Consider the following 22,008-nt stretch of genomic DNA (forward strand, 5'->3'; position numbering starts at 1 on the left):
TGCCTGAAGGCCGGCCATGTGGCCTGCCACCCCAACCTGGGGTGGGGACGGCCTCCCTGACCCTCCTCAGTGCTGCAGGCGGGAGCCCTCTGGCTGTGCCAACCAGGTGCAGACGACAGAGGAGAAAAGGGCCGAGGGCTTCGGAGGAGCTGAGGAGTCCAGGGCTGCCTTCCCGACCACTGCCTCCCGGGACGGGCGCCTGAGGCTGGCTGCCGACTCAGCACAGAGAACCCCGAGTGCCGGGACCAGTGGTCACGGTCCTTGGGACACGGTTTCCTCGTGGGGGAGTTGGGTGTGGGGCCTTGTAACACGCGGAACGGGAGACACCGGTTTCCGTGTTTGTCCTTCTTGCACGTGCTGGGTCTGTGGCCACATCCACCCCAGCGGCACCCTGGCACGGGCGCCCTGGCGTGCAGGACACGGCGGGGGCCCCATCTGGACACATGGGGTCACCCAGCTCCACCACTTTCACTGTGGACCACCCCTACCCCCACCCCTGCACAGTGCTCTCTGGGGGGCTTTCGCTGTTGGTTGCGGGTGGGCATCCCGACTGCTCTCTGCCAGGCAGCGCACAGGTGGCTGGCTGTGGGCGGCGACTCGGGCCGCTGGCGAGGCCCTGGCACTGCTGCCCAAGTAGGCCAGGTGAACAACACCCTGGCGAGTGGGGGGGGGCACAGCTTTAATGGGATCCGCACCCCGTCTGCGAGATGCCGCACCAGCGCGGGGGAGCCCGTGCTGTGGCTCACGGTACCCCCACCCCCCCACCCCGTGTGCACACACGCACCCCCCGCTGTGGAGAGAGAGGAGGGGAGGGGCGAAGTCAGTCCTTGACATTGTAGTTCCGGATCTTGGGGGCCCGCTGGCAGCGTTTAGGGTTCGCAGGGTGAGCCCGGGGGGGTCTGGCGGGCTTGGCCTTGGCCTGGGCGTCCATCTTCACCCCCTGGATGGCGAAGGCCGCCCGCGTCTCCCTGGGGCTCCCGTTGGCGGGTCTCAGGCGGTCGGCCGCTGCAGGCGCCGTGAGCTCTGCCAGGTGGAGAGAAACCAGAGGAGAGCGTGTCACCTCACGGGGCTGGAGGTGTGGGTTTCAGGGGCGGGGCCCAGCCGCCCTGCGCCCTGGTCCTCTCCACAGGAGCCCACACGGGCCAGGGGCCCTCCCACAGGGGCCGGCCGTGCAGTGCAGGCAGCAAGGACCCACCCTGGGGTCCCGAGGTTTCGTGGGCCTGGGCCTGCCCTGCACTGGGCCCTGAGCACCTCCAACTGCCCGGCAGCCCCGAACTTTACCCTTAGAGATTCCGCTGTTTTTCCAAATGTCTGGAACTAAGGATGTATTTCTTCTGTACAATAATGATGCTGTCATTAAGAAGCAATCGTCTGCGAACCAAAGTGTCGCAGGTTCGATTCCCAGCCAGGGCACATGCCTGGGTTGCAGGCTGTGACCCCCAGCAACCGCACATTGATGTTTCTCTCTCTCTCTCTCTCTCTCTCTATCTCCCTCCCTTCCTTCTCTAAAAATAAAATCTTTTAAAAAATGAATAAAAAAGAAGTAATCGTAAGATGCAAGCCCAGGATTAGGTCCCCCTCGTGGGGGCCAGCAGGCCGGGCTGGAGGCCTGGGTGATGCCCGCTCTCCGCACAGCGCCCGGCTGTGAGGGGAGTGAGGTCTTGTGGCCGCCCAGCACCTGGCCGTGTGAGGCACTGGCGGGCCTGAGGGGGAGAGGGCCAGCGGGGCAGCCTGGGGAGGGAGGCACAGGGCTGCGTGGGGCGGGGGCCGCGGGAGGACCGGCCGGGGAGGCGCGCCGTGGCCTGCCAGTGCTGGGGCAGAGGTCTGCGGGACCTCCCCTGGGGCCCCTTCTTTCCTCCTGTGCTTCCCTGAAGCCACCTTGGGCTCCCACCCCCCAGGGCCTCCCTCCCTCGCTCTTGGACCCTCCTACTGCCTGGCCTCTGAGCGCCCACTCCTGGTGGGGGGCGGGGGGGGGCGGCGGAGGCCTCAGATCCCAGCCCCTCTTGACAAGCAAACCGGCAGGCTCCGACCTCGGTCAGCGGTCACTTCCTTCCTGCCACCTGGGCACCCTGAGACGCGGGCTGGGGGTGGGGGGGCAGGGGGGACTCTGAGCCCAAGGACAGGGTGCTGGCCCTGGCACCCCCTGTGGCTGCCGTCCCACCCAAGTGGCCCGACCTGTGCCCCCGCTCCGTCTAGTGGCTAGCTCGCCTTCTCCTTCTCACCCGACCTGTTCGGCCAGCCCAGCCCGGGTGTCTCCTCCGGCCCTGGCCCCCGGTGGGCCCCGGGAGACGGCGGGCACAGGGCGGGCTCCTGCTTCCCATGGGGCTGCTGCTGGTCCCCGAGACCAAGGCCCCGTCCCTGGGCACCAAGCGGGACCGAGCCCGCCAGCCCCTCCCGGGGGCAGCTCCCTGGCCGACGGTGCCCAGCACGTGGGCCTGGCCCTAGGGCCTGGATGGACCCTGTGGACCCGTGTGGAGTGGAGGAGTGTCCTCCGAGGGGCAGCCCTGGTCCCGGCTCCCTGCCGGCTCGGAGCCCTCGTCCAGCCCCGTCCACGTCCGGCCGGGGCTCTGGACGGATGCTGGGAGGCTGTGGACGCCGAGCCTGTGCCCGCCCTGGCTCCCCAGAGCCGCCCGCCGCCCGCCCCCCGCCTGGGGCTGGAGTGGGACTCAGGAGGAGGCCTCTTCAGCCGGGCCTGTCCCCCCATCTTCCCTTCTTCGGGGCGACGACCTGCCTGTGCGGATGGCCCTCGCTTCCTCTGAGACTTCCTGTTTCCACGGGACCCCACACGCCCCGCGTCCAACACCCCACGCCCCCTCACCCTCGCCCTGAGCCCCTTTATGACTATGGGCTCACAGGGATCCAAGCCTACAACCTGGATAAAGGAGATAAAATTCATGAAAGATACATTTTCCAGAGGGACCCGTGGGGGCTGCACCTTGGGGTCAGCCAGGCCGGCCCCGACCCAGGCACTCCCAGCCCCTCGGGGTCCTCGCGCCCCGGCCTGGGGCCCCCAGCGGGCCACACGGCCACTGGCCGCCCTCTGCTCCCCTTGGCCGGAGGACGGCGGCCGGTGAGGCAAGGCTCTCCTTTCGCACAGAAGCGCGGCCACTCTGGGGTGGGGTGGGGGGAGGGGTGCTCCCGGCGTCTCTGCTGCTCCCTGCCTGACTTGGCCCGAGTGGGCAGCAGGCCCGGGGGTCCCTAGGGCCTGTCTGGGGCCTCTGGGAGCAGCGTCCGCGGGACCACACTGCGAGCTTTGTCGTGCAAGGCCCCCGCCTGCCGGGTGTGAAGCCTGCGGCATCGCGACCATGGCGGGCGTGTAACGGAGTCCGAGCGTGCCGCCTCGCCCCCCCCCCCCCCCCCCCCCGCTGCAGCGGCCGGGCCCGGGAAGCCCCTTGCGGTCCCTCCCGAGTCCCGGGGGGGCCTCGCGCTCCCTGGGGACAATGGCCCTGCAGCTCCCAGAGGACGTGTCCGGAGGGGACTCCCAGCAGACGCCGCGAGGACGCCGGAGGCGAGGCCGGGGCTGTGCCCGGGCCTGGGCGACGCGGGCACGGGCCAGGAGGTGAAGGCGTGGGAGACGCACGTAGTCCCGGAGAGGGCGTCCCAACGCATCGGAATCCCGGTGCGAGTCACGGGTGAGTATGCCGAGTCCACGGACACGAGCGCCTCAGACTGGGTTTGAGTGGCAGGTGAGACCCGACCCCCGGGGGGTGAGGACACGTGGGGCTGGAACGAAGGGGGCGGAAGTCGGCCACAGGCGCCGGCCGAGGCAGAGCGGGCAGGGCCACGCGGTCCCCAGCGGCTGCTGCAGCTCCTCCACTCGCCCACCCTCGGGGGGGGGGGGGGGGGCTGCAGCCTGCGCCACGGAGACTGTGCCGGTCGGTGCCACCATCAGACGTGGGAGCCGGCCGTGGCCGGGGCAGAGCGCGTCCCAGTCCACACGGACGGAATCGACCTGGGAGCAGACCCCAAATCGCCTCGGCCTGGGGGCCGCCCAGCCCCTGGCGGAGTGACGCCCGGCTGGAGGAGGAGGCCGGAGATGAGCCAGGGACCTTGCAGCCGAACCCGGAGGACACGCTGCCACCCGCCGGGAGACGCCACGGCCACCCGGAGGTGACCGCCTCCTTCCCGCCTGAGAAGCTGGAAGAACGCACCAGAACCAGAAACGACGAAATCGTACAGGCGAACTTAGGGGGAACGGGAGCCCCAGGAGCAGGAACAGAACCCCGGGCCTGCGGTGCGTGGACACTAGCAAGACTGACCGGCGCCGGGGGGCGGGGAGCAGGGGGGACAAAGGGGCAGGGCCGTGTGGGGTGCAGGAAGCCCAGTTTGGCGGAATTCACGGGGAATTCTGAAACCAGGGCCAAACACAACGGCATGTCGCCCATCGGGCCGCCGGGAGGGGGATTGGGACCTAGACGGGGCACCTCCCCTCCCAGGACCCCCGCCACCCCCCACGCCGCTGGGGAGGCGACGAGGCTGCTCCCACGGAACTTCCAGAGCGGCCGAAACGGCAGGGAACAGCCGTTTCCGTCTTACTCCTCGTTCGGAAAGGGAGAGAGAGCGGACACCGGTTGACCCTTGCAGGCAAGGGTGACACAGGGACCCGCGGGCCCACGGAGCCTCCAGTGGGGCCGCCCAGGCCGCGCGGCAGCGGGCGGGGGCACCTTCAGGCGGGTGCTGGAAGCGGGCCGCTGTCAAGTGCGGGAAGGGCGAAGGGCCTGAGTGTGAGGTGCCGGCGGCCAGGCGTTGCGCTGCGTGGTTGGTGCGCGGCGCAGTGCGCCGGCCGGGACCGCGGCCGTGAGCGGTGCAGAGCCCCGGGCAGGGCACCGCACCGCACACGGCCACTTCCGAAAGCCTGAGGCCGGCCGACCGAGGCGGGGTCGCCGCTGGGCGAGGGCACTCGCGGCTTCCACGCCGCAGCGCAGGGCCGCACCGGGGCGGCCGTCGGAGGACCGCGCCCCCGGGACCCGCGTGACTCTGCCCGCCGGTGTCGCCCCAACCGAGAGCCCACTGAGTGACGTCGGCGAAAAAATAAAATAAATGAAAACGTAAACGTAAACCAGTGACGGAATCCCGCCTTTCGCCTATCAGACTGGGGAGGAAGGAGACGCTGGGGGTGGGGGGAGGGGGGAGCACCTGGGGAGGGAGCACCTGGAGACGGAGCAGGAGGGAGGGGGAGGGGGAGGGGCGGAAGTGCACTCCGAGGCCGGCTGCCCGCGGGCGCCGGGAGACTCCCTCCACCGGGGAGTGGGGTGGGCGTGGCCTGGGGGCAGGGGGAGGAGGGGGCGGAGGGCGGCCGCTCACTCTTCACCTCCAAGCCTCCTCACTCTCCGTCCCCCTGGCGCGGCGGCCGCGGCCGCGAGGAGCAGAGGCGGAGGCTCCCCGGCCGCGGGGGCCGAGCTCCCTTTGCCCCAGTGGCCGCCGAGCCCCGGCCGCAGGGCAGCCGCGACACCTTGCGCTCCCAGCGGGCCGCGCGCCCGCCCTCCCGGCCCCGGGGGCGGGGGCTCCCCGCAGCTGGCTGCTTCCCAGCGCGGCCCAGCCGCTCGGCGCGTGGCTCCAGGCTGGGCTCCGGGACTCGCGGGGCTGCCCTTGTCTGTTGCTCAAGCACGTCTTTCCATGCTCGTGGGGGTAAAAAAAAAAAAAAGGAAAGAAAGAAAAGAATGTCCCTCCAGTTTGATTATTTTGGCGGTCAAAAAAAGAACTACCTTAGATATTTGTGATTTTTAGAAAATCCTTACCCAAGGATTTTTTTTAAAAGATTTTATTTATTTTTAGGGAGAGGGCGAAGGAGGGAGAAAGAGAGGGACAGAGACACTGATCAGCTGCCTCTCGCGTGGGCCCCGAGCAGGGACTGGGCCGGCCGCCCAGGCCCGTGTCCCCCCGGAGACCAAATGGGGGGTGACCCCTCGCCTCCCAGAACAACATCCAGCCCACCGAGCCACGGGGCCAGGGTGACGTTCCAGTCCCTCGCACACACTCCCTCCTGTGGCTGCCGGTTTCTGGGTTCCATCCCAGCCCCCCCCCCCCCCCCCCCCCCCCGGCGCACCTGGTTGCCCCTCCCAGCCCTCTCCCTGAACACCTGTCCCCTCCCCCACTGTCAGCCCGCCCTGCAGGTAAGGGGTCAAGGGTCAGGGACAATGCTGGGCCCCACCCACACTCTCCCCGCAGCCGACAGAGTGAAGATGGATGAGACAGAGGGACCTATGGGGGCTGGGGCTGGGGTGGCAGGAGCCAGGGGGTGGGGGCCTCAGGGCACAGGGTCCACGGTGCACAGCAGGGGCGGCAGGAGGGGCGGGAAGGGAGGTGCAGCCCCTGCAGCCGGAAACACAAGGCCTGGAGGCCTTGCAGGGGAGGGCCCACAGCTGCCGCAAAACACGGGCAGGGGGTGGGGGGAGGTGGCAGGGCGGGTGTGGGCTCCACACCCTCGGAGAGCAAGGAGGAGGAGCTGTGTCCACCCTGAGGTCCAGGTCCCGGGCACGGCAGGGTCATCTGGACCGAGGGCCCCGGGGAGCACGCTGGGTCCCTGTCCTGAGTGAGGACAGCAGCCCTGGCCAGGTGGGCAAAGTGCAGAGCATGCACACCTGTGAGGCATGGGGGGGCGGGGCAGGCCCAGATGGCTCCAGCCCCACCTCAAAACCAAGACCGTGGTACCCTCTGCAAAAGACCAGGCTGCGAAAGCCGCCCGTGGGATCCCACGCTGAGGCCGGAAGCTGCTAAACTGCCCCGTGGCCACTGTCGCCTCCTCCCCCGGGCCCCCCCCCCACGCCGTGCGGCGCGTCGGTGCGGGCCCGCCTGCGTCTTGGCCAGAGCTCTTCCCGGCCCACGAGGCTGACGGGGGCCCTGAGCCCAGCAGAGCCGTCCCACAGGCAATGTAGCCGTGCGGCTCAAATGCTCGAGGCGCACGGGGAGCCCCGTCCACCCGTCGGCCTGGGTGCAGCCGCCACCCTGCTCACTGCCGTCCACGGCCCGCGGCCCACGGCAGCGCCCCGGACGCACGTTCTCACCTGCGGGCGCCGGGTCATCCTGGGAGGCTAGGCCGGAAGGGCTGGACCCCAGGTCGAGTAGCCTCCAGGTGTCCTGCAGGGAGCCGCTGGTGAGCGACGAGGACCTTGGGGTGTGGGGGCCGCGGCCCTGGCGAGGCCCGGGAGCCTGCCGCGGCTCCGGGGACCGGTTCTCCTTCTCACGGGCCGACTTGCAAGTCGCCGTGGAGACGCTGGGTCGCTTCTGTAAAATCCGGAAAAGACAGGATTACCCTCGAGAACCGCCCTCTCCCCAACCCAGAGGGAACGACAGGGCTCCCCGCGCCCCTTGGGGAGCTGACGGGACAGAGGGACCCCAAGGACCAGGAGAGAGGCCTGGGTCGGCAGCTCGGGTCGCCAGGTCCCTGGGGAACACAGCGAGGGGTAGGGGGTGGCCCGCGCCCGAGGCCCTGGTGTCCGGCCCTCTGCAGCCCGCCGCCACCCTCCGGCAGCGCCCAGCCACTGAGAGGCCAGCCGCTGGAGGCCACCACGGGCCTCTCCCGAGACACTCAGCGCTGCATCCCCAACACCGTGCACACATCCAGCGCTCCGGGGCCCGCGTACCTGCCCCGGCCCCGCTGTGCCTGCCGCCGTGCCGTGGGGAGCGCCGTCTCTGCCGACCGCAGCTGCCGCGTGGGGCGGGGCCTCTCCTGGGCGTCCCCCGTCGGCGCTCCTCGAGCCCTGCCACGGGACGCCCGCAAGGGAGGTCAGCGTGGGTGGGTCATCGACAGGTCGCGTCACTGAGCTTCCCCTCGAGGCCGGGAGGGGTCACTCCAGGATCGCGGGCACCAGGGACTTCCTCTGCCCGGTCACAAGCCCGGAGGGAGGGGCAGGCTGGTGCCCACCAGCCAGGACAGACGGAGCCCCCACCCCGGCCGCTCCCGGGGTGCCCACACCAGCGCCCGCCCCCAGCCGAGCAGGTGGCTGCCCAGCCCTGCCCCTCCCGGCCGCTCCCTGAGCGCGAACTGGGCACTTGAGGCAGCGCCGGCCGCCCGCCGCCCGGCTCCCTCTGATGTTGGTTCACGCCGGGCCAGCTGCAGAGCCGACCACATACCGACGTCCGCGGGACGCCCGACGGACGAGGGTCGGCGCCCAGACCCGCTCCGTGCCGAAGAGGGCAGAGCCTCCCCGCCGTGCAGAGCGCAGCCGCCGGGTGCAAACACGACCGGCTGGGCGGCAGCACCGGCCCCCGGTTGAAGGAGACACATACACACACACTCACACACACGGGCCCCCATGCTCACGTCAGCACACACGTGCACACATGCACGTGCTTGCACACGCGCACGGGCACACTGGGGACCGGCTGCGAGGCTGAGCACGGCCCAACAGAGCGGACGGCAGAGACGGAGCAGGGAGCGTGCGGCCCGGGGCCGAGTCTGCAGGGCGTGCGTGTCCCCGATGGTGGCGGCTCCTGCGGTGACCGTCTGCGTGTGGGGCCCCCGCTGGACACACTGCAGCCTGAGGTCTGGGGCTCACGCTCCCTGGCCTGGGGTCAGCCGTCTGTCCGTCCGTCCGCTGCCTCTGACCGACACGCAAGGAAGGCGCGGGGGAGGGAAGGCGACGGGGGAAGGGCAGCAGGAAGTTAGCACCTGGGGTGAGCCCAGGTCACAGGTGTGTGCGCTGTCATGCTTTAAGGAAACTTCTTCAGTTTGGGGAAGAGGGGAGGGAGGGGGGAGGGAGGACGAGGGGGGGCCGCCGCCTCGAGAGGGAAGCCCGGACCCGGCCAGGTCCCCGGCTGGAGGGGTGCAAGAGGCAACCAACCAGTGTTTCTCTCCCTCTCTCTCCCTCCCTTCCCTCTCTCTAAAATAAATACAGTCTAAAAAAAAAGAAAGGAAGCCAGTTAGCCACGGTTGTTGAAGAGATGTTTCTGAGGTGACAGTTACCTGGCTGGCGAGGTGGGGCTGCAGCTGTCTCAGAGGCCGGCCGTGCTCCCAGGTCGTCTCAGGCCCCTCCCCTGGGTTCCGGGCCCCCGGGCCGGGGCAGGGGCGGCCGGGTGTCCCTGGAGACAAGGTGAGTGAGAGGGTGGGCTCTGCGTGCACAGCACTTCTGGGCTATTCCCTCCTGGAGACGGACACGAGTCCCCCGTGTCCCTCCTGCAGACCCACCTCCCTTCACCCCCACGCCGCAGGCGGGGGCGCGCACCCGCAGACACGCAGGCCCTGGCCCGGCCCCTTGCCGTGGCAGAGGGACGCAGAGGAGAGTGAGGAGCAAGGTCCACGCGCGCTCTCCACCCCACCCAGGGCGCCCGGCCTGCGGCCCTCACGCACCTGCTGCCCGGCCGGGACGCAGGCCCGAAGACCCAACCCGAGCCGGCGGGGCACAGGGGGGCACAGGGCTCAGCAGGGCCAGGGCCAGGCCCAGCCCAGAGGCAGCCGACCCGGGGGTCCGCCTGCCTGGCCGGGCGCCGGGGGATGCGGCACACAGCTTACCACAGACGGGTCTCGCCGAAGCCCTCGCACCCACCGGGGACCTCACACAGGACGCCTCCCCGCGGAGCGGAGGGCCGAGGGCCGGAGGCCCTGCTGACCACTGCGGCGCTCCCTCCCCCCCGGGCCCGCCCGCCTGTGCGGTCTCTCCCGGGAGCCCGGGAGCGCAGGGGGCCATGCGCTCCTTCAGCCTGTCGCTTGCGGGTGCACACGCAGCCATGCGCCGGCTGGGTCTTGCTCGGGTGGCAGGACCCGGCTGGGGCCGAGCAGACACGGGAGATGAGGGTCGGCGTGAGCAGCTGCCCGACTCCACTGTCGGACAGAAGCACCCCCCACGGGACCTCACGGGAACTCAGGGGCCCCGGGGCGCCTGCCATCCCCCGTCTGAGAAGTGCACGCAGACGGCAGCACCCAGGACCCCACGGCCCACCCTTGTGGACCTAGAACAAGGTCTCTTCCTAAAGGCTTTTTTTTTAAGACTTTATTTATTTATTTATTTATTTTTAACGAGAGGGGAAGGCAAGGAGGAAGAGAGAGAAATAGCCACGTGTGGTTGCCTTTCATGTGCCTCAACTGGGGACCTGGCCTGCAACCCAGGCGTGTGCCCTGACTGGGAATCGAACCAGCGACCCTTTGGTTTGCAGGCCAGCGCTCAACCCACTGAGCCACACCAGCCAGGGAAGTTTTTTGTAAGTTTGTCGTTGTCCTTCCTGTGGTTGTTCAAGGAGGCCCAATGCACGCACCCGCACCTCCTTCGAGGCTCGAAGCCCCAGAACCCTGCATCGCAGGCCCCACCTGCTGTGGCCCGGGGGCTGGGCGTCGACCCACCGACAGAAAGGGTCTCAAGGGCCGATTCCGGGTCGGGCGCCCGTCTGGGCTGCGGCTCCGGCCCCAGGCCGGGGGTGGTGTGCAGAAGGCGACCGACCGCTGTCCCTCTTTCCCTCTCATTTCGGGGTGTTTCCCACTGCACAACCAGCAGTGTCGGGGGAGGTGGATCCGCCGACCCCACGTGATGGCCCGTGTGATGTCCACGGAGGACGGAGGGCCAGCACCCCGGGGTCAGCGGCCCGGGCCACTGCATGTCCCCTAGGGGGGCGCCCTGCAGGCTGGACAGAGAGAAAGGGCAGCCTCTCACCGAAGTGTGGGTGGTCACCACGGCCCGAGAGGAGGCGGGAAACCGGCAGACGATTGTCACAGAAGAAAAGGCAAAGACAGCTGAACACCCACCAGTGACCCGGGCGCCGGGGCCTCAGGGGGTGGGCCTCTGACACCCGCAGCATCTCGGGGGGCAGGCGGGAGGGGGGGCGCAGGCGGCTCGGGGCACCCCCCCCCCCGAGACGCGCTCCTGACGGGAGGAACGCCCACACCTGTGGGGCATTGCCAAGTTTACTCGGACCTGAACCGCACGGACAGCAACGCCCGGAAGCAGGGTTTCACGAGCCGGGGGAGGGGCGGTTCGCACAGGGATCAGGGAGGGGACGTGAGGAAGGCCGCGGGGATGTGCCCACCTCGAGGCAGCTGCCCGGACGCACGGGGTCAGCAGGCAGGGCTGGCCGAGGTGACCGGGAGCCTCTCCAGGAGGGAGACCCAGGAGGACTGGAGCCTGGGCTGACGCCCCCGACCCGCCTGGTGAGGGGTCCGTGCAGCTGCTCCCCAAGGAGGGGCCGTCTCCCTGTGGCCGCCACAGGGGCTGGGGCCCAGGGGGCGGGGTCAGCAAGCTCCTCGCTGAGCCCCCAGCCCGGGGTTCTGGGTCCTGCCAGAGCCTCCCGAGCTCACAGGTTCTCTGTCTGAAGGCGTGAAAGCCAGCTGCTTCGGCCGTTCCTTTAGGCCTCACTTCTGCGAGGCCTCCTCATGCACAAGTTAGGTTATTTTTTCTCCCTTTGATCTGTCTTGAGTCAACTGAATTATTGCCCCGGCCGGAATAACCTCAGAAGGTGGGCGCTTCCCAGGAGGGGGTGGCCTCTGGGACTGGCAGCCGCTGTGTCCCTCAGTCCCTGCCAGGCCCCCACCCACCTCCCGGGCCTGGGCTCCAGGGCCCAGGGAAGGGAGAGTGTCAGGGCCGCCTCCTTCCTCTGCACGCGGGCCGGAGGGAGGCGGGATCTGAGACGCGGGCCCCGGGCTGGCGGCCCCGTGACACGTGACGACGCTCCCGGGTCCCATTGGCAGCCTTTCCCGGGGACGCCACCTCTCTGTCTCTGTGGCCACTTGGTCCTGGGAGCTGGCCTTTGTGACGGGGGGGGGGGGGGGGGGGGGGCGGACAGCTTCCTTGTCCCCACCATCGGGAGGGTGCGCTGCCCGGGGGCACCTGGTGGCCAGCAAAACAGACCAGGCTCGGAGCACCGCTGCCCTCAGGGGAGCGGCACGAGGGGCCCCCGGGACCCCCGTGCAGGGGAGCCTGCTGGGGCCGAGGGTCCCGGGCTGGAGGCTGCAGGCCCCCCGCTCTCGGGGGCTGTGGGCACAGCCTGTGGGGGCTGCTCTCTCCGGGGTGCTCGCATCCTCGGTGGAGCCACGAGAGGCTTATCGGCTTGAGTCACTATTGACATAAACCCTTCAAATGGGCAAACCACCTGAACTGAAAAAATATTTTCTTAGAGAAGTCCCAACCCAGAAAATCGTGAGTTTGTTTCGTGAACTTGGCTCGGGGGAACCGTCCTTTGGGGGCCCAGCACTCGGTCAGACACAACAGGGGGTTTGGGCCTTGCTTGCAGGCCCACCCGTGGGGACCGCCCTCCCCGAGGCCCCGGGGCGCCGCCTCAGCCGTGGGTCAGGCAGCTCCATGCCGTCACTGCTACAGACGGCCTGGGCCTGGTGTCGCCCCACAAACTGAAAGGTCACCAGTTTGATTCCCAGTCAGGGCACATACCAGAAGCAACTGGTTAATGTTTCTCTCCTCCTCTTTCTCCCTCCTGTCCCCTCTCTCTAAAATTGAATAAATAAAATCTTTTTTTTTTTTTTTTTTTTTTTTAAGAAATATAGCCCTGGCTGGTGTGGCTCAGTGGATTGAGTGCCAGCCTGAGAGCCCAAAGGTCACCAGTTCTATTCCCGGTCAGGGCACAGGCCTGGGTTGTGGGCCAGGTCCCCAGTACGGGGCACGTGAGAGGCAAGCCACACATGGATGTTTCTCTCTCTCTCTCTCCCTCCCTTTCCCTCTCTCTAAAATAAATGAATTAAATGTTTTTTAAGAAGAGAAGAAACACAGCCTGGGATAGCAGCTGACCTTGTCTAACACCTCATCAGGCAGGGGTCCCAGCCCCCAGGCCACAAATTGTGGCGGTCAGCGGCCTGTCACAGGAGCCTCAGGGCAACAGGTGACTGCCGGACAAGCTGGCTGCACCGCCTGAGCTCCCCTCCCGTCCCCACCCCCCGCCCGGCCCAAGGAAAAACCATCTTCCATGAAGCCAACTCCTGGCGCCAAATAGGTTGGGGACCGCTGTGGCAAGGTCCCCGTGAGTCACCACCCGGGAGGTGACGAAAAGCAAACAAGCTGAGGAGATGGACTTGAGATGAGCACCGGCTCTGTTGCAAGGACGCGGCCGTGTTTGCTTAACCAGCCGGAGTCCCTTGGGCAACTCGTGCCCTCAGAGCCGCGCGTCCAGCGGGAGTGCATGGCCAGCGCGTGCTGCCGGCCTGCGCTGCCGGCCTGCGCTGCCGGCCCGCGACCTTTCCAATGAGGGCAGCAAGCGACGGCCCAGCCCGGCGGACCTGCCGGCCCCGGCTCTCGGCCTCCTGGGGTCGAGGAGCCGGTGGCGTTCTGGGCACGGGGGTCTCGGAGGGCGAGACGCCCCCGTGGACGTGTGGCACGACGGCTGCAGCAGCAGCAGCACGGGAAGCCCCCCCTGCACCAGGGAGGTCGAGTGTGTGTTTCAGCAGAAAGGGTCCGAGGCGTGGAAACGCGTTTGCGAGGGAGGAGGGATGCGTCTGGAGGGCAGAGTGTGAACGTGGAACCAGAAACACGCAGACCGTCTGGGGAGAGTCAGCCTTTGGGAAGGGACTTTACGCACGGTCAAGCTGAGACTAAGATATGCTTATTTCAAACTGGGTTTTAATACCCAAAGTTCACTGGTTTTCTCTTTCTGTTACAAGGGCAAAGTGTTGTCCTGGCTGGTGTGGCTCAGTGCATTGAGCACGGGCTGCGAATCAAGGAGTCGCTGGTTCGATCCCCAGTCGGGGCACATGCCTGGGTTGTGGGCCAGGTCCCCAGTAGGGGGTGCACGAGAGGCAGCCACACATTGGTGTTTCTCTCCCTCTCTTTCTTCCTCTGTCCCCCACCTCTCTAAAAGTGAATAAACAAAGTCTTCAAAAAAAAGGACAAAGTTTTCCTGAACTTCTGGTTTGCTTTGGATAACAGACTGTGAGTGCCACTTCACTTTTTAAGTGATCGACTCGGAAAGCAAGGTTTCCTGTCCTATCAGAACGCTGCTCCGTGCAGGACCCGCCTGCTCCCGCGTTTGCCGGGGGCTCTGCCACGTGCCTGAGCGGCGGCTGGGGGCCAGCTCACGGCTCCCCTCCGCTTGTCTGGCCAGGCGGTTTCACAAACTTCCCCGACACCAAACACTACGTCCCCTCTTTAGCTCGAGGAAGGTTTGAGGAAGCCCTGACGTTTCCTGGAAGGCCCTGGAACATTTCAGAGGAACTGTCCTCTCTCTTTGCGGAAGGGAGGCCGGGCCGCTGGGTGCTGACCTGCAGGGCAGGTGTCCGCCAACGGGCGGCAGCGCCCAGAGAGTGTGCGGGGCTCCAGGAAGTCCGCCGTGCCCTGGCACGGGCCCCCCGCCACGAGTGCAGCTGTCACCTGGACAAGCTGCATCACGGAAGCAAACTGCCGGTGGACGGCACCGTGACGAACTGTCCCCGGGCCTGGAAGCGGGTCCAACCCTCTGCCAGCGACGGTTCCCGTTTCTCTCGGACTGCTGCTCAGAACGCGGCGCTGGGGGCCGGCAGGGGAGCGCTCCCCGGCCCCTCCGTGGTCGCCGGGGCGCTCTGCCTCGGCAGGACCCCGGGTGGCCGGCGTTCAGGCCACGGACAGGAGCGAGGGGACGGCCTCAGGGTCTCGTCCACAAAGCCCTGCACATTGCAGTCCCCACGGGAACTCGCAAACAACGGACGGGGGAAGCCACGCGAGACCTGGGGACCTGGGTCGGAGCTGCAGGAGGGGAGGGGCGGGGCGGGGCGGGGCGGGGCGGGGCGGGGCGGGGCGGGCCCTCCCCCCAGTCTGCGACCAGAGTGCGCCTGCGCAGAAGTGCGTGTGCGGCTAGGGCGGCGCCGGTCGTGCCCCGCACGCTTGGGACGCGGGTGCATCCTCTGTGTTTTGCTCGCCCGCACCCAAGGACAGCTTTTCGTTGCTTTCCGGGAGACATGGATCGGCCGCCTTCCTGCGGCCCGTGACCTTCCCATCTGGGAGAGGGCGCTCCAACCTACCCAGCCACCAGCCAGGGCCGCGCGCATCTTTTTAATGAGTGAGGCCGCCCTGGGCGGTGGGGGCCAGCGTTGAACCCTGTCTGGAGAAGCGAAAGGTCGCCGGTTCGATTCCCAGTCAGGGCACGTGCCTGGGTTGCAGGCCAGGTCCCGGGTAGGGGACACACGAGAGGCCACCACACACGGATGTTTCTGTCCCTCCCTCCCCCCTCCCCTTCTCTCTAAAAACAAACAAACAAACAAACAAACAAATGCATAAAGTCTTGACGGCAGGGCACTACCAGAGCGCCCCGGCCTTTCCTCGGAAACAGCGCCCAAGGAGACAGGGCTGCCGGAGGGCGGCGCAGCCCCGGCCCCGGCCCCGGCGGCCGCGAGCAGCGGGGCCCGGGCAGCTGCGGTGCGGAGGTCGTGCGGCCTGGACCCCACGGCCGGCGCCGCAGACCCGCAGTGTTCCTCACAACGGCGGCCCGTGAGCGGGCTCCCAGGGTCCCTCTGGATGCGGGCCCCCCCCCACCCCGTCTTTGGACCCGCACCCGCCCACGGGGGTGCCGCCGTTCCCCCGCCGGGCCCCTCGCCCCCAGGACCGAGGGCTCACCTGCGGGCCGGCCCAGCCTGGCGCGCAGCCGGTTGCCCAGCTCCAGCAGCTGCTCCTTCTCCCGCTGCAGGCGGAGGGCTGCCTGGGCCGCCGCCCTCAGTTTCCGCTGCAGCTGCGGCACCGACGGGGCCAGTGGGGGAGGTGCCCCGGGGTCCCCGGTCCCGGAGGGTCCCCCAGCTGCCAGGACCTGGAAAGGAAACCCACAGGGGTGGGGGAGGGGACGGGGGTGGTGGCGTCCCGGCCCGGGCCCTGCGCCCCCGCCCTCCCCCTCCCCCGCCGAGGGCCTTCTCAGGGAGCTCAGTGAAGACCCAGCCAGCACCCTCGCCTGGCCCCCCCCAGCGACCCTCGGACCCATGCGGGCCGGGCCTGGGACAGGACCCTGGGGGGCCATGGCCCAGCAGAGGCTGGAAGGGACCCTGGGGCTGCAGGCTCACCCCTCTCCACAGTCCCCCTCCCACCCTGTGCTCCGCCCGCGACCGAGCTCCTGGGCCCCTCGGCCCAGGCACCGAGCCCGCCTGCCCTCTGGCTCCCCTGGGGCGGCAGGTGGGCCCAGGCTCCCCACCACCCTGACCGAGGGGCCGGGGACACAGAGCCACGGGAGAACATTGGGGACAACACTCGGGGCCTGAGCCCCTCCGGTCCCGAGCCCCGGACCCCCCTCGGCTCCTCAGGGACAGCGGCCCCACGGGAGGCGGGGCCTGGAGGACAAGGGAGGGAGAGGGGCAGGTTCTGTGCCAGGCAGGGGCCAGGAGGGGCCGGAGGGGCCCGGCCCCGAGGGAAGCAGGTGGCCTACTTAGCCGCCGACACCGGAGACAGCCACAGTGTGCCTGTCCGGGCCGCTGCCCTGGCCCAGGCACAGGGGAGCGGCTCCGCGTCCCCGGCCCAGGCCAGCACGCCCTGTCCTGACCCCTCTCCCCCAGGGCCTCTGTGGGCCTGGCAGGCACCCGCCCTCGAGGCACCCCTCCCCAGGCGGCCCCGGCGCTGCCGCCAACGCCCTGGTGCTGCAGGTGCCACGGGCCTCAGTGGCCTGGAGGCCGCCAGGGTCCCCCAGGCCCCGGGCCGGCAGAGGGGTCGGGGCAGGGGCAGGCCTGAGGCCAGAGCCCAGAGCAGGCTACCCGTGTGCAGGGCCCCACGCACCCCCAAGGCTGACCCGACTGCTGGTGCGTGTCGTGGCCTTGCAGGCGCTCCGGCCGGGGCGGCCGGGCCAGAGGTGAGAGCCTGGCCAGCGTCCACGCCCGAGGCCCGGCCGCCCCGGAACACACTGTGCGACTCCGTGTTTCCTCACACGAGGAGAAAGTGACCCTGAGGGCGGGCTTCACAACCCCAGGGCCCTTGGGGGCTTGGGAGGGGATGCCCCCCCCAACGTCCCCCGGGCACGAGTGATGACGCAGCAGCACTGCCCGGCCTCCCATCCGAGCACCAGGGCTCTGGTCTCCACAGCCCCGCGGCAAGGGGGCTGGGCTCCTGGGGGGGCGATTTTGCCCTGGGGGCGCTCGGGCGAGGGTCCCCACTGACGGCGAGAGCTCCCACACGGGCGCCGGGGCCCGCACTGCTGCCCTGCTCGCCGCGCTGGCCCGGGGCCAGACCTGCCCCGTGACGAGGAAGGAGAACGTGGGGGGGGGGGGGGGCAGCTCAGCCTGTTGAGGTATCAGAGTGGCTTCCGAGCTGGTGGGGGGGGCGGGGCAGCGTGTGGCAGCCCCAGGGGGCTGGGGCCTGGGCCGCCACGGGCATCAGCTCAGACGAGGGCCACAGAGAGCACGGTGATGGGACGGGCAGCTCTCGGCTGGTCACGCCTGCATCAAACCCCTGAGCAGGTGCCCGGCGTCCCGCAGAGCCAGCGGGGACGGACGGCGGACACTGCCCCCCAGTGGACCCGCATGTCCCTGCCGGGCTGTTGCTTGCGGGGAGGAGGGCTGAGCGGCCGGCAGGCCGGGCGGAGGGTGAAGGCGAGGACACCGTCGGTCAGCGGGTCACCCCCCACTCCTGTCCCCTGAATGTCCCCATGAAGGAACCCGCCACTCACCCTGGCTCCTCCCGAGAGCGCGGGAGACTCAGAGCCCTGTGTCCGGACACGTGTCACATGGCTCCGGGTGCCCCATCCCCTCTCATGATGTCCCGGCCCCAGACACGCGGCCGGGGGGCCTGGGTGGTTGCTGAGGGGAGCAGGGGAGCAGGGGAGGGGAGGCAGCCCCTGGGTCTCCTTGCCTGGGGTCTCTTGCCCAGGAACGGCCTTCCCCAGGGTCATGGGAGGCTCGGACTCGGGGCAGCGGGAGACCCCGAGCGCCGGGCAGAACTAGGGCCCGGCCCCTCGACCCCGGGGCACGTCCTGGAGTCCGAGCCCCGCTCTCCGGCGCGACCCCTCTCCCTCCACTCCCACTCCGACGAGCGAGGTCGCGAGCAGCTGGGGCTCGAGGGCTCCACCTGCTGCCAGCGCTGGGGACACGCAGCGGACCCGGGCGGCTGGGACAGCACCTGCTGGACCAGGACTCGCGGGGGGCGGGCCGGCACCGCACCTCCCCACCCACTGCTCCCCCCACCCCATCCTCGCGTGCCCTGGGCAGGTAGCGCCGCAGACCACAGCTCCCCCCGAGCCTGGACCCCGTGGCCCCGGCGGTGTGTCCTGGCGTCTGTCCCTCGGTCCCTCTCTCCAAGCCTGGCCCTGGGGCGAGCGTGGGGCCGGGGTGGGGGGCCGCGTGAGGGCCGGGGGCCGTGGTGTCTTCAGCGTCTGTGCCTGTTGGAGAACCTCCAGCACCTGCCAGGCAGCATTTCACCATCCCTGACGAGCAGGTCACCAGAGGTCACCTCGGGACTGACAGAGGTCTCAGGAGGCACGTCACAAGGTGTCCTCAGTAGAGGAAAGGCGGCCTGGCCTGGCTGGACCGCCGGGGGCAGTGGGGCCAGCAGGAGCCCGGGTGGGGGCCCCGCCTCCTGCACAGGGGGCCCTGCCTCAGCCACCGAGAAGCTTACGGGAGCCACAGGGCCCTCTGGAAGGAGGCCCTGAGTCAGCACACGGCTTCAAGGCCCCGCGGGGCCTCCGGGAGGACAGAGCCCGGCCCCGGGCACAGGCGCAGGTGCCCTAGGCCTGGCTCCCGACCCGAGGGGCAGGTCGAGAAGGCCGGGAGGAGCAGGCCGCCCCGGCCCTGCAGCAGCGCGCCTGCAGCAAGGGAGAGTGGGCGAGAGAGGCGGCAGGGGAGGGGGAGGGAGATGGCAGGGGGCTGCGGGGGGCAGCCCCAGGCCGGGCTCTGCTGGCCACTGTGAGGGCAGCCCCCAGGGCGACCCCTGCAGCAGGACCCAGGACGGCCAGCAGCTGGGGTGCACCCGAGGCCGGCGCAGGGCACCCACCTGTCTCCCGAGAGCCACGCAGCGGCTCGGTCCCGCCGTCCCCAGGTGCCTCTGCAGCTCAGCCACCTGCCCCTGCAGCTCCAGTGCCTCCAGCTGCACCTGGTCCGCCGTGTGGGGGAGCGCACACTGGGTGGCGCCCACCTTCCGGGGCTCCTGCAGGGCCTGGGGGCCGTCGGAGGCAGCGTTAGGGAGGAGGCAGCCACCGTGGATGGGGCTGGGGGACAGAGCAGCAGGGGGCGGTGGTGGGAGGTTCCGGAAAATCAGAAGGGACACACGGCCCTCGGGCCCTCCTCTCATTTGTTTGAGGTGCTCAACCCTGGGGACCCGAGCCACTGCCCTCCAGCCCCCCCAGACTGGCCCCAGGGGACCCGCCCGCCCGTCTGCACGGGCGGGGGAGCGCCTGGGGTAGAGCCTGCTGGGAGGCATCCGGACGGAGCGGGGACTGAAGCCCCCCAGGTGGAGCCCAGGGGGCGCGGGAAAGAGTCTCAGGAACACAGGCCCCGAGGAGGACATCAGGCTCAGGGTGGGTGGGAGGGGGCTCCACTCTGAAAGGGGGTGGGCGGGGGGGCTGGGAGCAGGCCTGGGCGGAAGGCTAGGGACAGCAGGCGGCGGTGTGGGTGGGGCCCGGGCAGCCTCCCTGCCCTGCCCCATGCCTGCCGTCCTCCCGCCGTCCAGAGGGACATGGACAGGCCCCTGGAGAGACCCCTGACCCTCTCCCTGTCGCACCCTCGGCAGGGTCAGACACGGGGACCCTGACGTGGAGCCCTCACGTCTGCCACACACACACTAGAGAACCTGATGGCTTGGGAGACGCTGCTAATTAAAAAATAAACACACCCTGGCTGGTGTGGCTCAGCGGGCTGAGCGCCAGCCGGCAAACCAAAGGGTTGGCAGTTCGATCCCCAGTCGGGGCACAGGCCTGGGTTGAGGGCCGGGTCCCCAGTAGGGGACGCATGAGAGACAGCCACACGTTGATGTTTCTCTGCCTTTCTCCCTCCCTTCTCCTCTCTCTAAAAATAAATAAATAAACCCTTTAAAAAAAGGAACAGATAAGAAGTCAGATAAGAAATAAAAACCACTTCGAGGTGGAGGGGGTCCCTCTCCCCGGAAGATGGAACCGCCTGTGAGCTCCCCGACAAAACCCCAGTCTCGCAGGCAGCGCCCGTCCCTGGGCGGGGGTGGGCGTGCGCCGGGCGCCTGGGATGGCGCCTGGGAAGCGTGGCAGCCGTGAGGCCCCGCGTGCGAGCCCCTCCCTGCTGTGGTGGGTGTGGGCTCGAGTGCCCTCCCGTGTGTTCGTGGGGCCACGGGCACCGCCTCCTGGCAGGGGCGCGGGTGCGGAGACGCCACGTGGCACGAAGGGGACGGCACAGCGATCACGTGGCAGCCGCCCTCCCGGGGACGCCCCCACCCCGGTCACAGACCCGCACGGCCTGCGGGGGCCGTACCTCCTGCCGCAGCCGGGCCACCAGCAGGTTCAGCAGACGCGTCCGGTCGCCCAGCCGCCCGAGCGCCAGCCCCACGGCGACGCTGTCGGGGGCCGCGGCGTCCCCTGTGGGGAGACAGGCCCGTCAGGCCCGAACCCCACCCCGAGGGCCCCGGGTCGTCTGGGGCAGGCGTGTGCTTCTCTGCCTCCGCCTCCACCCAGGACGCCCTGTCACCGCTGGCCCCTGACGCGACCGCGGGCAGGGGGGCCCCGCGGGGATGGGGGAACAGAGCGAGGTCGGCATGGAGTCTCGCCCTCACACCGAGGAAGCGGGGTCCCTGCGGGAAGACACCCACCCCGAGCCTCCGCGTCCGAGCGGGCGTTCAGACAGACGCCGCGCGGCCACGGGCCCAGGAAGCACAGGGGCGTCGGACGCTGCCCTCGACTGTGCCCTGCAGACCCTGGGGACGGAGCTCCGGGAACACGCCCACAGCCACCCCCCAGACACGCCCACAGCCAGAGGCTCGTTCCCCGAGGGAGGGAGGCTGGACACCCCGGGCGCCGACACCCACTCAGAAAGGGGGAAGGGGGGGCCACCCGCAGAGCGGACGCGAGGACAAAGGGACGCGAGGGGCGGGGAGGCAGAGCGAGCGTGCGGCTGGAGGCCCCCAGACCCACGCTGGTCCCCGGAAAGGCTTTCCTCACGGCGTTGGTAGGGCCCGGAGGAGCCCCACGGGAGCCAGCGCACCCGCTCGGCTGAGGCCCGGGAGCCCCCCACCCAGCGCCCCCCACCCCCACCCCCACCCCGAAGCCGGGTGCGGCCTTAGGCAGACACAGGAGCGCAGTGCGGGTGAACACGCATGCTGCCCGCTGCCCGAGAGAAGCCACCTCAGGCCCGACGCGGGGGGGGGGGTGGGGGGGGGCGGTCACAGAGGTCCACATGCACATATGCATGCTGACCAGGAGCCGGCGGGCTGGCCCACGGCACGGAGGACAGGGGGACGGGAGGCTCACCGGTGGCCTCAGCTGCGGGAGGGAGGCCGGGCGGGCCGTCGCTCTGGGGCACATCTCCCAGCTGTTCTTCCAGCGTCTCCAACTTGCACTTGAGGTTTCGTATTTCTGCTTCAAGGCCCAGAACATAATCTGCCAAATAAAACGGGCAACCCAGTAGGCACGTGCGTGCAGGGACGGAGGGACGGGGGGACGGATGTCCTGCCGTCAGCAGGGCTCCCGCGGCTGGAGCTGCTCCCCTCGCTGCCCTGTCCTCAGCCCCCCGAGTCCCGGTGCCGGTGGGCCACGCCCCCCTGGGCCGCCGGAGTGCCGTGTGTGGCCGCCAGCTCGCCCGGCTCAGCCCCCAGGAGAGGGCACGCCTCCCGCGCCCCTGCGAGCCTCGGCGACAGACGCAGCGATGGAGCCTTGAGGGCAGCCGCCTCCGCGGCGGGACCCCTTCTGCCCCTGCGGGCGGGGACTGGCTGCGCCCCAGCGGGCACCCTCCCCAGGCCAGGCCTGCCGTCCACCAGGGGTGGGCCAGCCCAGCCGGGCCCGAGTCTCACTCTGGCTTTTAAGCGTGTCAGGTACCCTTCACTTCCCCTTGCACTCTCCACCCACGTGCGAAACTGCCCCCGGCCCCCGGCCCTGGGGGATGGCGGCTGTCCGACTCCGACGCGGTTCATGACCGGGGTGCTCGGTCCCGAGCTCCAGAGACACCTGGGGGCCCAGGGGAGCACCGTCCCGGCTCCTCGCTCACCAGGGGTGGCGGCCTGTGCGCCCGACTGTGCACCCGACTGT

At 69.5% G+C, this 22,008-nt stretch overlaps 1 protein-coding gene across 1 annotated transcript in view; it reads right to left on the reverse strand.

The window, feature by feature from the left end:
* Positions 1–659: 659 nt before the first annotated feature.
* CCDC57 (coiled-coil domain containing 57) overlaps positions 660–22,008 on the reverse strand; it is a 34,800-nt gene continuing 13,451 nt past the window's right edge. The window contains exons 12-22 of the mRNA XM_036009085.1: positions 21,968–21,994; positions 21,235–21,363; positions 20,206–20,358; positions 18,692–19,342; positions 18,550–18,609; positions 18,208–18,439; positions 15,456–15,739; positions 8,906–9,021; positions 7,584–7,700; positions 7,005–7,224; positions 660–1,023 (exon numbers count right to left, since the gene is read on the reverse strand). Coding sequence (XP_035864978.1) covers positions 821–1,023; positions 7,005–7,224; positions 7,584–7,700; positions 8,906–9,021; positions 15,456–15,739; positions 18,208–18,439; positions 18,550–18,609; positions 18,692–19,342; positions 20,206–20,358; positions 21,235–21,363; positions 21,968–21,994 — 2,192 coding nt within the window. The 3' untranslated portion in view covers positions 660–820. The remainder of the gene's footprint in view (positions 1,024–7,004; positions 7,225–7,583; positions 7,701–8,905; positions 9,022–15,455; positions 15,740–18,207; positions 18,440–18,549; positions 18,610–18,691; positions 19,343–20,205; positions 20,359–21,234; positions 21,364–21,967; positions 21,995–22,008) is intronic.

Source organism: Phyllostomus discolor, chromosome 8, assembly GCF_004126475.2.
Source record: "Phyllostomus discolor isolate MPI-MPIP mPhyDis1 chromosome 8, mPhyDis1.pri.v3, whole genome shotgun sequence".
NCBI lineage: Eukaryota > Metazoa > Chordata > Mammalia > Chiroptera > Phyllostomidae > Phyllostomus > Phyllostomus discolor.